Source organism: Cervus elaphus, chromosome 3, assembly GCF_910594005.1.
Source record: "Cervus elaphus chromosome 3, mCerEla1.1, whole genome shotgun sequence".
NCBI classification, from domain to species: domain Eukaryota; kingdom Metazoa; phylum Chordata; class Mammalia; order Artiodactyla; family Cervidae; genus Cervus; species Cervus elaphus.
Window position 1 is genome coordinate 27,250,308 of NC_057817.1, and position 12,538 is coordinate 27,262,845.

The 12,538-nt window shown below is 46.7% G+C and overlaps 1 protein-coding gene across 1 annotated transcript; it reads left to right on the plus strand.

Annotated features, from left to right (window-relative positions):
• The first annotated feature begins 1,735 nt into the window (after positions 1–1,735).
• On the plus strand, positions 1,736–8,123 carry KRT5 (keratin 5). Its single transcript, XM_043883428.1, has 9 exons — positions 1,736–2,685; positions 3,256–3,470; positions 4,230–4,290; positions 4,401–4,496; positions 5,102–5,266; positions 5,620–5,745; positions 5,975–6,195; positions 6,968–7,002; positions 7,476–8,123. The coding sequence occupies exons 1-9, from the start codon at positions 2,128–2,130 to the stop codon at positions 7,769–7,771; spliced, it is 1,773 nt and encodes a 590-aa protein (XP_043739363.1). The 5' UTR covers positions 1,736–2,127; the 3' UTR covers positions 7,772–8,123.
• Positions 8,124–12,538: the final 4,415 nt, after the last annotated feature.

Consider the following 12,538-nt stretch of genomic DNA (forward strand, 5'->3'; position numbering starts at 1 on the left):
GGGTGGGGGGCAGGGAGTAGGAGGGACCATGCCCTGGTGGTGACTTCCAGGGGAGAGAGAGGACTCATGCTAGGAGTTCCCAGATAGCCGCTGCTGTTCTGTTGGGGAATGAGGGTCTACCCCTATGTCTCAGGGACCCCAAGATACTCATGTTTGTTCCGTGAGAGGCAAGTGCGAAATTGGCAAGCTCTGTAAAAGTCACCTTTGAGTGCCTAAGGAATTCTCTAGGGAGGGAGGCAACAAAACGTCATTCATTGCCCAAGACTTATAAGGCCAACTCTGGCCATTGATCTGTCTGTCTGTCTGTCTGGATTTACCTGGCCACTGCTGTTTTCTCATCACAGCCTCAGGTGAACAATCGCCTCTTGGCTGATCCCCAGCGGCTCCTAGTCATTTTCTCACAGCCGTGGCTGCCTTGTGGCTGCCTGCAGGCCCTGACTAGAGGTTCCTAAGCCATGACGGGGTCCTTATTCCTTTACTCATGAGAACAGAGCCGCTCAGTCCCGCGGCTTCAAACCCATCCCTACCCTACCCCTGCCTCCAGCCTTAGCCTAGGGATCGCCCCTACCCCAACAACTCTTAATGACCCAAGCACTGCCTGAGATTCCTATTTCTGTTCTGACAAGGCAGATACAAGGCCCCACTCAGATCTGCAGCCAAAAAGAGTGGGTGTAATTTAAGACAGAAATTTGTAAAAACCCAACCTTTTCCTGCATCTAATACCATAGCCCACCTGGACAAGCTTTGCAGAGAGGACTAACTGGGAGCTGGGCTGAGGGTGCTCCCTAAAACAACTGGCAGATAGTCAGGCCAGCTGCCTGGTTACCCAAACCTGTCCCTTCTAGTCTCTCTGGCAGGATGATCCATAGATTTAGAACTCCTTTTCCATCTCCCTGGCCCTGAAGGAGGGTTCAGGCTGGAGCTGAGAGAAAGCCCAGCAATTCCCGCTGCTTGGAACGGGGTGGTTCGCCGTTATAACAGGCTGGCCGACTCTCGACATGTTCCTGACGAGATTAGGAACTTCTGCAGGTATGTGTTTGTGGCAGCCTTCAGCCTGTATCAACAGATACGATGACTCATTTCTTCCCTAGTGGAATCACCAAGGGCTTGCTGGAACACACCTGGGGGGCCAGGGAGCGGGCAGAGCAGCTCCCCCTGAAGAGAGACGTGACTGCCAGGAGGAGTCACAGGATTCTGGGGGAGGGATTGATGGCAGGGGTCCTGGGTTTGCTAAGCCCCCTCTGGGGCCTGCCTGGGCCAAAGGGCAAGGAAAAAGTTCAATGCTGCAGAAAAGGCTGAATTAGGAGGCGTTGTGGTGAGATGGGTCTGTCCCTGCAGAGAGCAAAGTGGGATAGACCGGGGGCTGAGGGTATCCCACAGTCTCTGTTTCTGGAACTTGGTTCTTAGGGAGACTTTCTGGCCCAAACCTTGCAGGAGAATCTGCCCAGCGGACTCTGGTATGACTGTGCCTCCTCTAAGAAACGGAGTTTTGCAGGAAATGATGGAAGTCTATTTTCCCCTCTGGCACCGAGTTCAGGCCACAGCTGGCTTTCCAAGAGCTGAAGTCCCTGAAGCAAGCTCTCCCTAGAGGAGTAAGCAGAACAGACCACTGCCAGTGGGGGACTTGCTCTGCATCCCGTTCGTGGACAGTGTGCAATGTGCTGTGATGTTTGATGACATCCCTGGTCCTGGAAGGCTCCTTCAGGACCTTGGCCACATGCCCCCTTGCTTCCCAGCACCCTTCTTTGGGCTACTCACAGCCCTAGGCCCCGGCTGTAAAGAAAGATTTGCTGGCAGCATGGCCTATTTGCTGCCAAGACATCAGGGCTCCGAGGCAAGTTTATCCCTAGCTGAGCAGAGCCTGCCAGGAAGACAGCGTTTGCACCCCACACGGCTCCGCAGGTGTGCCGGTGAGCTCACAGCTGCCCCCCAGGCATGCCCAGCCCACTTAATCATTCACAGCTCGACAACTCTCCCGCCCAACCCAGGTCTAGAGGATAAAAGCAGGGCTTGCGGCTCCCAGGTAACAGAGCCGCCTTCTGCGTCCTGTCCCGCTCTGCTCCTTCTCTCCAGCACCTCCTGACCGCTAGTTCCCGCTACTCTTAACTCCACTAGGAACCAGCCATCATGTCTCGCCAGTCAACCGTGTCCTTCCGGAGCGGGGGCAGCCGCAGCTTCAGCACTGCCTCTGCCATCACCCCGTCCGTCTCCCGCACCAGTTTCACCTCTGTGTCCCGGTCTGGGGGTGGCGGCGGTGGCGGCTTTGGCAGGGTCAGCCTCGGGGGTGCTTACGGTGCCGGTGGCTTTGGCAGCCGGAGCCTCTACAACCTGGGGGGCTCCAAGAGGATTTCCATCAGTGCCAGCGGAGGTGGCTTCAGGAACCGATTTGGTGCTGGTGCTGGAGGCGGCTATGGCTTTGGAGGTGGAGCCGGGAGTGGATTTGGTTTTGGCGGTGGAGCTGGCGGTGGTGGCTTTGGGCTCGGTGGTGGAGCTGGCTTTGGAGGTGGCTTCGGTGGTGCTGGCTTTCCGGTCTGTCCCCCTGGAGGCATCCAAGAGGTGACCGTCAACCAGAGTCTCCTGACTCCCCTCAACCTGCAAATCGACCCCACCATCCAGCGGGTGAGGACTGAGGAGCGGGAGCAGATCAAGACCCTCAACAACAAGTTTGCCTCCTTCATTGACAAGGTGAGAACTGATTCTTGGTGGAAAACCACCATGAGTATGGGATATGTGCTAAAGGAAGTGGGAAGAGGGGAGATTTCCCGACCTTGTACCAATATCTTCCCATGTTTTTCTCTTTGTTTCTGTGTCCTGGATTTGTGGCCCACTTTCTTAATTAGACTGGCAACTTGGAAGAGAGGGTCTTAATTCATCCCCTTCAGAGCTGACTCCCTGAAGGCTCTTTGCTGGCTGTTGGGAAGAGAGATGCATTCTGTGCTCCATGTAACGGGGCTGATTGCATAGAAAGGTGGATGAGTTCACTGGACAGTAGCCTGAGTGTCTTTACAGCTCCCCCTGCCCTGGGCCACTCTTTGCCCAGCCACAGCCCTGAATTTGTGCCCTGAATAAGTGTCCTGTCTGTCCTAGAAGAGTGAGTTTAGATGCTTCACTCTGGATCTGTCCTCTTCAGCCCAGGTCCAAGTACTGCCCATGCGAAGATTTAGGGGGACAGCATGAGAAGGGAGGAAAACTGGAAAGTTGATCATTGAAACATGAAATTCAGATGTCTCCATCTTCAAACTCTGCCCCCTCCAGGTGCGGTTCCTGGAGCAGCAGAACAAGGTCCTGGACACCAAGTGGACCCTGCTGCAGGAACAGGGCACCAAGACCGTGAGGCAGAACCTGGAGCCTTTGTTTGAGCAGTACATCAACAACCTCAGGAGGCAGCTGGATAGTATCCTTGGGGAGAGAGGCCGCCTGGACTCGGAGCTCAGGAACATGCAGGACTTGGTGGAGGACTTCAAGAACAAGTGAGCTGGGGTAGAATGGAGACAGAGCGAGTCTTTGCACCAGATATACTTTATAACCAGGCCACTGCTTATGCCTTTCCCAAGGACTCAAAGCAGATACACTTCACGGACATCTAAAGTGCTGGGAAAAAAATCAGGTCCATGTTTAGAAAGTTCTAGCTGCAAGCTCAGTCCCTCTGCAAGATACTTAGCCTCCAGCCAGAGTAACAAGCTCAGGGCCCTTGGCATGACCTGGTGAAAAAAGCAGTCATGTAGTCCTTGCTTTGGGGGACCTTCCTCCCCAGTACACTCAAAGTACACAACATGAACTTTTTGATGGATTCCCCTCAAAGCAGGAACTGATGATATAACCTAGGTTGGTCTAAGGACTAAACAATTTCTTTAGTCCTTATGAACCAGCAGCTGGGCTGCTAGTTTTTTGTTTTTCAAAGGCCGTGAAAGCTGAAAAACAAAGCACTAGAGATATGGACTAGATGTGGAATTTGAATGAAGCCGTATAGTTTTTCTACAGGAATGTTCCTGAAGTGACTGAATCACAGCATTAATAGAATAGATATCTGCTAGGCAATTACAGAGAAAGCAGTGTCCTAATGGGTAGGGAGCTTGCCCAAATATTCTTGCTCCTGGTGTCCCTCCCTCTCTGTCCATATGATGTGAGAGGCCTCTTCCAGTGGGAAGGTAGGCTCACAGTTGACCATGTGCAGTATAGGCCCTAGGCCTCATCCTCTGATAAGCACTTCCCATTCCTTTTTACACCAGGTATGAAGATGAAATCAACAAGCGTACCACTGCCGAGAATGAGTTTGTGATGCTGAAGAAGGTATGTGGGTAGCAGAGAAACTGTCGCCTGTGGTTATGCTCATTTAAGGTGTTGTTCATTTAAGTCAGGGTGGAAATGGGGTGCGGAGCCAACCATCCATATTTGTCTAGGATGTGGACGCTGCCTACATGAACAAAGTGGAACTAGAGGCCAAGGTCGATGCACTGATGGACGAGATCAACTTCATGAAGATGTTCTTTGACGCGGTAAGAATTGTCCCCCGTTCAGGAGCCAGAGAGATGGTCACTGGGACATCACCAGGGATTAGGGTCTCTAGGATTAAGTGACTTTCAGTGGTTCCTATGGCATGGGCACATATTTGTTTTTTCTACTCTTTCAGTACTATTCACACTTTATTACTTAATAAAGCTAATTCTCTCTCTTTTCTTAAGTCAAATTTAAAGCAAAAGACCTCTACAATAATCAGTCTGCAGAGTGAGATTTAGAGTGAGTTATTAGAAGCCCAGGTATACTTTTCCTGGCCATCTCCCTTTTCTGGAATACCATCCTGTCTCTGCTAACTCCCAGCATGGCAAACCACACCATCAGGTTCTTTTCAGATCAGTTTTGACCTAAGAGTCAAGTCTGAGAGGTTACATGGTAGAGGTTTCTTGATGTTCAGAGTTATTAAATTTAAAATATAGATTTAGTAGTGATTTAAATTATTTATTAACTGACCTGAGTTTTTCATTAATAGGTAGGAGGTTATTATTTTTTTTCTCAAGTTGACATAGGACAATGAATAGAAGATTTGAATGGAATGATGTTAAATAAAATGGACTCACATGACTGACTTCAAATCTCCCTGCAGGAGCTGTCCCAGATGCAGACACACGTCTCAGACACATCTGTGGTCCTGTCCATGGACAACAACCGCAGCCTGGACTTGGACAGCATCATTGCTGAGGTCAAGGCCCAGTACGAGGACATTGCCAACCGCAGCCGCACAGAAGCTGAGTCCTGGTACCAGACCAAGGTGGGTGCTATGGCCAAGTGTCCTGAATGAGGGAAGGACACACGTCGAGGATTCCAGGCCTTGACCAAAGGCTAAGGATGGGGCTCCTGAGACCTGCTGAGGCCTATTGGGAGGAGTTATGAGACATGCATACATCTGCCACATAAATTCTGCCACCTTAAAGAGACTCTCACTGACTTTCACACCAGTGTCTACAGAAAAGCAAAGGGGCTAAAGAGGAAACTATCTAAGACCAGCTCCAGGCTCCCAAAAACTATGCCACTTACCACCTTGTGGTAGCTCCTACCGGTGAACTTGGGGAAGTGTTTCCACCCTTGTGTAATGGACTCTTTCTTCTTTCCCATTGTCATCAGTATGAGGAGCTGCAGCAGACTGCAGGTCGCCATGGCGATGATCTCCGTAACACCAAGCATGAGATCTCTGAGATGAACAGGATGATCCAGAGGCTGAGATCCGAGATCGACAACGTTAAGAAACAGGTAGGGAAAGAAGACAGGGAAGGAGCTTGAGTTCTTAAAGGGCAACCGACTTTGTTTTACTTTCTAAACATACACACACAGAGCTGGAGCAGGTACCAGCACTTCAGTGTTCCACCATCCACAATGACCAGGGCAAATGTGCGGGCTTCTCGCTGCAATCTCGGAAAGAGACACCTTAGGCCCAGGTGAGCCTCTACAGTGTCCCCACCCTTCCTTCCTTCCCCTCTAGTGTGCCAACCTGCAGAACGCCATCGCTGATGCTGAGCAGCGTGGGGAGCTGGCCCTCAAGGATGCCAGGAGCAAGCTGGCAGAGCTCGAGGACGCCCTACAGAAGGCCAAGCAGGACATGGCACGTCTGCTGAGGGAGTACCAGGAGCTGATGAACACCAAGCTGGCCCTGGACGTGGAGATCGCCACCTACAGGAAGCTGCTGGAGGGCGAGGAGTGCAGGTGGGTGACATGGCTGACATCGCGAATCCACAGTGGCCTCACTGTTTTGTTTGATAAAGTAGAGCTTCTACTCCACTACCGGGTGTCAAAACACACACACAGGTGGCCACTACCTTGTACCTGATGATTATCCATCATGAATTCAATGATCCAAACCAGCCCAATCTGACACATGGACATACAGCTGACCTACACAATGTGACCTCACCTCACTGTTCTGACCCACCACCAGTATTCTTCGATGCTGCCTCTCCTTCAAACAACTAAGCAACCCCACACATGTCTTTCTCATTCTTCAAGTGCTTCTTCCTTCAGGAAGCCTTTCATGATTACTCCAGTTGAGTTAAACTCATCTGCCTTTGGATTCTCAAACTGCATTTTCTTCAGTCTTCTGATACTGCCCATTGCCTACTTCCTCCTTGACGTATCTCTGCCCAAGCCAAGTCTTCTCACAGGATGTAGCTCCTATAAGGCAACAACTGCTTCATACATATGCACAGTTCACACAGTCTCTTCCTCACATTTTCCATGTAATGGGTAGAGGAGAGTGTGAATTATAATCTTCCTTTGATAACCTGTTCCTAGGTTGAGACCTATTCCTTTGGGAAGTCTCTCCAGAGAGCTATCTCTTTCTCTAATTTAAGCAGTTTTTCAGGCATGCAGTCTCCTAGCTCAGAGAACAAGCTCTAAACATAACTACGGGAGTTATCCACATAGACTACTGCTGTCTTTTGGGGGGATTTTAACTGTTATTTCAATTTTTCCCTTTCAGACTGAGTGGAGAAGGAGTTGGACCAGTCAACATCTGTAAGTAACTTTGAACAGATATTAACAATGATGACAATACAGGGTATTTGGTGCGACTCAGAGTCCCGTTGTTTCTAGCTACTAGACACACCCATCTCCCAAATGGTTGTTTAATATACTTGGTGAGAAGCAGGTGGTGCAGGGGCAAAAACACAGGTTGAGACAGGAAGCGACAGGGCTCATGTCTTATCTCCTAAAGGGTGGGCCCTGTATCTTACCCATCTTGGACTCTGTCCCCCAGCCTTGCCCTGATCCCCATTCCCTTGGGCGACTTAGCGCCGTCCCTTGCCTGTGGTGTTCACCAGCTTTCTATTAGGGAGCGTCACTAAATGACTTAGTTCTTCTGGGCTTCATCTGCAGCTGTCTAAAAGGGGCCATGTACATTGCTCACAGCAGCAGGATCAAAGAAATTAGACGCATATTACCAATCTGCCAGACTGGCCTCACCAAGTTTTTCCCTCCTTTCTCTGCAGCTGTCGTCACAAACACCGTTTCCTCAGGCTATGGTGGTGGCAGTGGCTTTGGCGGCGGCCTGGGAGGTGGCCTCGGCGGAGGTCTGGGCGGTGGTCTTGGCGGAGGCGGCAGCAGTAGCAGCTTCTACTCCAGCAGCAGCGGGGGTGTTGGCCTAGGCGGTGGGCTCAGTGTTGGGGGCTCTGGCTTCAGTGCAAGCAGTGGCCGGAGCTTGGGCTTTGGCAGTGGTGGGGGCAGCAGCTCCAGTGTCAAATTTGTCTCCACCACCTCCTCTTCTCGGAAGAGCTTCAAGAGCTAAGAGCCTGCAGCAAGTCACTGCCTCCCAAGCCCAGCAGCCGGCCGTGGCATCCATCTCTTCTAGGTGGTGTCTCAAGCCAAGTTTTCTCCTTTTCTGGAGTCTAGTCAACGAAGCCTATCGCAGACCCACATTCTTTGGTTCCTGGAAGGCCCAACCCCCAGTCTCTAGCCTGCTGTGTCCCGATTCTATGCTCTGCTCCCAAACAGCCTTTGAGTCTCTATAGCCTAGTCCTCGGTGACAGAAGAATCCAATGTTTTCCAGTATCTAAACCATCAAAATGGTGTCCTCACCCCAATCCCATCTGGTCTGACTATCTCCAGAATGTGTTCAATAAAATGCTTTCATAATATAAGCTGTTGGGAAGGACTGTTTTTTCAAGATCTACACCCAACCTAGATATTCACTGAGGGTCCATCTGTCCAGATGTGATTGGTTCCTTTGATTCACAGGGGGACAGAATGGCCTTGAAAGGAAAGTAACCATTGTGGGTGGTCCAGAGACTCCAGGAGGCACGAGAAGGGGATGCTAAAGCCTCTAGGATGAAGGACTCTCTGGAGGGCGTGAAGGGGCAGCTTCCTTGACTTGTAGCTTGTATAGATTGTAGAGCTGTTTGTTGGAGGGGGGCCCATTCAAGGTGGGCTGATTTTGCACAATGGCTTAAGTCAAATTTGTAAATGAGTAATTTGTTGCCTTGAAGCCTCCAAAAGGTATATAGATACCTTTTATAGATGTTGGTCCTGTTCTAATAATGTGGGTGCTTACAGGGTCAGTAGTTTACAGTTCCTTAATAGTGTCAGGGATGCAGGGGCCCTCGGATTAGCAAATAATTTCAGGAATTCAATGGAGGTGGGAAGAATTTGCACTATGTGCGGGATCATGGCCCATCCTCTTTTCATGAGCTTGTCTTTGCTGATCCTAAATGAGGGTGTTTAATGAATCTCTTTGAACAGGAATTCATCAGTGCAATGTCATGCCTGTGCTTCTGGTATGCATTTAAGATCTTGCCTGCAAAGACTGTGTGTGATGGCAGGGTTGCTGAGGTACCCCACCAGCATGTGGAGGGAGATGGATTGTGCCCCTTCAGAGATAAAAGCACTGTGACAAAGTGCTGTTGCAATGGGCACTGAACAGAACATTTATCAGCCAAATACACAAGAGTGAAATATTTACCACTTGCTGATTGAACAGAGCCAACAATTTCAGAAATATTGGGTATGACTTAACGGGTATGACAATGGGATTAGGATTTTGGTAACTCACTGTGAGGCATCTTTATTCTTCTCAAGTTTAAAAATAGGCCAAACTGAGTTGTTGAATGGAGAAACAGTGGGCATAATCACCCCTTCTCTAAATATATTCCCTATAATGGGTTTCACTTTTTGAAGGCCCTGTTTTCATTTACACTGGAGCATATTAACTATACCCAAAAGTCAATGGAGTGCTATTGTGACAAGCCAATTTTTACGTGTCAGGACTTAATTTAATTGTAGTGTGTTGCTCATTGGATCAGAGTGTCCATGACTACTGTGAGATATATTGGGGGTGGGGAGCAATGAGTGGGTAAGATCATGTGAAATTGAGGCAAGTCAGTAGTTCTGATAATTAAGGTGAGGTGTACTTGTTTGCTCTCTCTTTGGTGTTCAATGACTTCTTCAAGATTACAGGGGAACCTTGTTTAAATTTAGTGAGATTACCAGTATAATTTGAGCTCCAGTATGTATTAAGGCCATGAAGATTGGCCAACTGTTGTATTTCTGCAGACATTAAAGTCAATTTAGAATCTATGTGGTAGTGGTGCAGAGCCAGTACACATCCCTTTTGATCTTTTTGATGTATAAATTCTTTTTGTAAATTTTGATTTCCAATTGGGTCAGATTGTGTGTGTGTGTGTGTGTGTATTTTTGTTTGTTTCCTCCCCCTGTTTTCAGGTTTATTTCTTTCCTTGCTTCCTCACTCTGATTCTCTTCCTTCCTTCTTTCCTTCCTCCCTCTCTCCTCCCACTTCCTTCTCCCCTCCCTTGCCATGCCCCCTCTCTTTTCTAGGGTTACTAGATTTACTTATGAGAAGAATTCTTGCTACCCTGCTCATATCTATAAATGTATAAGGCCTCAAATCAGTATCATCAGGGTTTGAGACTTTCCCCACAGTTGGTTTAACCCCTTACTTGTGCCACCCTGGTGCCCAATGTATTTTCCCTGGGAAAATACAGTTTTGTATGTGGGGAAATACAAATGCAAGAAGAGGATTTTCTTGGTAACAGAGGCATAGGCAGCAGCAGCAGCAAAGCATTTTGTAGGGTTCTCGTATTTACCTTTAAGAGTGTGGTCTCAGTATGCTACAGTGTAATTGCTCTTCCACCCAATGAGTGATCACCTGATAGGATCATATATTGCGTAGTCTTTCTCCTGAGTGCTTCATAGAATGCGGGCCAACGCCTGCTTAAGACACTCAAAAGTCTTCACAGGACAAGAGTCATTCCCTTGAGCTTGGCGTCAGTCATTGTTTATAAAGGAATCAAGAAACACAATTCAATATGAGACATACAGATAAGTCTGGGCTTAGACACATGACACTTTAAGGAGGGCTCCAGTCGCATAATCATCTCCAAATGACAGTGACTGAAGCTTCTGATATAAGTCAGCTAAGTCTGTAACAGAGGCCGTGATAGAATTCAGTAAATGTAGCACAAAGCAGTACACCTCAAGTGCAAGCTTGACAGAAGATGGCAACACAGCTCAAAGAGCCCACTAGCCAGAATGCTGCAGCTCAAAGTGCATATTGGCATGCTGCAAGCCAAAACAAGAAAGATCCCACTGATAGCAGTCATCATCTAGACATCTTGCTCACAACACCAATTATTGTGAACACCTTCACTCAAAATGTAGTTCCACTGTTGAGACTGATGATTTCACAAACACACACACACACACACACAGATGGTATGAAAATGACATTACTCACGTAACAGGGCTTTCTAGAAAGAGCAGGGCAGGCCTCCCAAGCGGGTTCACTATTGTTTAAAAGAGACCAGAGTGGGTTTTTTACGGTGATTAGGGATGGGGCCAAGCCAAGGAACCCTGCACATACTTCAAAATTTCCACTAGTTATAAAGGAGGGATCACCCGGGCTTTCTTACCAGTTTTCTCAGGTGTAGGCAGAAGGGGAAGGGAGATGGGTGGGGCTTAGAAGCTGTCAACATTCATCAGAGTAGAAAGAATTAAATTGTACAATTCATGTTCATATCAAAAATATAAATAAATCAGAAATGAATAGCAGATAACTGGCTATACCCTCAATACAAAATAAAAAATTTAAAGGGTGAAAAAAAATTAAAATCTTCTGTTCTGCAAAAGATATTGTCAAGAGAATGAGAATTCAAGCCACAAACTAGGAGAAAATATCTGCAAAATACATATCCTTTAAAAAGACTATTATCTGAAATATAAAGAGCTCTTCAAACTCAACAATAAGAAAACTAATAACCCAATTAGAAAATAGGCTAAAGATCTTAGCAGATACTTCACCAAAGAAAAAAACAGATGGCAAATAAGCATATGAAAAAAATGCTCACGTCACATTTCATTAGGGAAATTCAAGTTAAAGTAATGAGACACTACTTCACACCACTAGAATAGTAAAAATCCAAAACCCTGAGAATACCAAATGCTGTCCAGAATGTAGAACGAGAGCTCTCACTCACTGTTGGCCAGAATGCAAAATGACACAGCCACATTGGAGTCAATTTGGGCATTTCTTAAAAAACATACTCTTACCATGCACCCCGCAATTGCACAAATTAGTACTTATCCAAGTACTGAAATTTTGTTCACACGAAAACCAGTATGTGATGTTTATAGCAGTATAGATTCATTGACTGTAAAAAATGTACCACCCTGATGTGGGATGTTGATAGTGGGGACGGCTATGCATGTGAAAGGACAGGGACTATATGGGAACTCTGTACTTTAAGCTCAATTTTGCTGTGAACTTAAAACAGCTCTAAAAACTGAACTGTATTTTAAAAATGATTCAATCATTTTAGAAAACATAGACATTTACTTGTGTGTATGTGTGTGTGTGTGAGAGAGAGAGAGAGAGAGAGAGAAATGGAATTTACTATGGTTCTGGTTATGTACACATACCATGTGCCTGGCTGGACTGGTTGTACATTTACTGTTGATGCAACTATATTCCTAGGCATTTATTTAAGCAAAATGAAAATGTATGTCAAAACAAAGACTCACAAGTATACTTACAACTGTTTTATGGAAGGTAATTTCAAACTGGAAATATTTTAGGAAGCCATCAGTCAAAATGGGTAAAGAAACTGGTTTGTTCATACAATGGTACTTTACTCAGTAATAAAAAAGGATGAACTACCAATATTCACAGTCATCTGGATGAATCTAAAAAACATTTTGCCAACTGAAAAATCTAGACACACAAATATATACATATATGTTTATAAATACGTAAGTATAGGCTATATGATTCCCTTTATATAAAATTCTAAAACAAACAAATTAATTCAAGGTGTAAACATCAATACAGTGATTGTTTAGGGGCAGTGGGCTTAAAGAGAAAGGGCACAAAAGAATTTTCTGGAGAAATGGAGATGTTGATCAAGATATCAATATCTTGATATTGTGTGGATACTGAAGTGTGCAAATTTGTCAAAATTGATTGAATGCTACACTTGAGTTCTGTGCTTTTCACTGTATATAAATTATACCTCAAGAAACAAAAACAATTTAAGACAAATAATAT

Bases quoted from the DNA above. Each gene is read 5' to 3' on its own strand.
- KRT5 (XM_043883428.1), top strand. From the start codon at position 2,128: ATGTCTCGCCAGTCAACCGTGTCCTTCCGGAGCGGGGGCAGCCGCAGC. The intron at 2,686-3,255 runs GTGAGAACTGAT...TGCCCCCTCCAG, and splicing joins TTGCCTCCTTCATTGACAAG to GTGCGGTTCCTGGAGCAGCA. The intron at 4,291-4,400 runs GTATGTGGGTAG...ATATTTGTCTAG, and splicing joins AGTTTGTGATGCTGAAGAAG to GATGTGGACGCTGCCTACAT.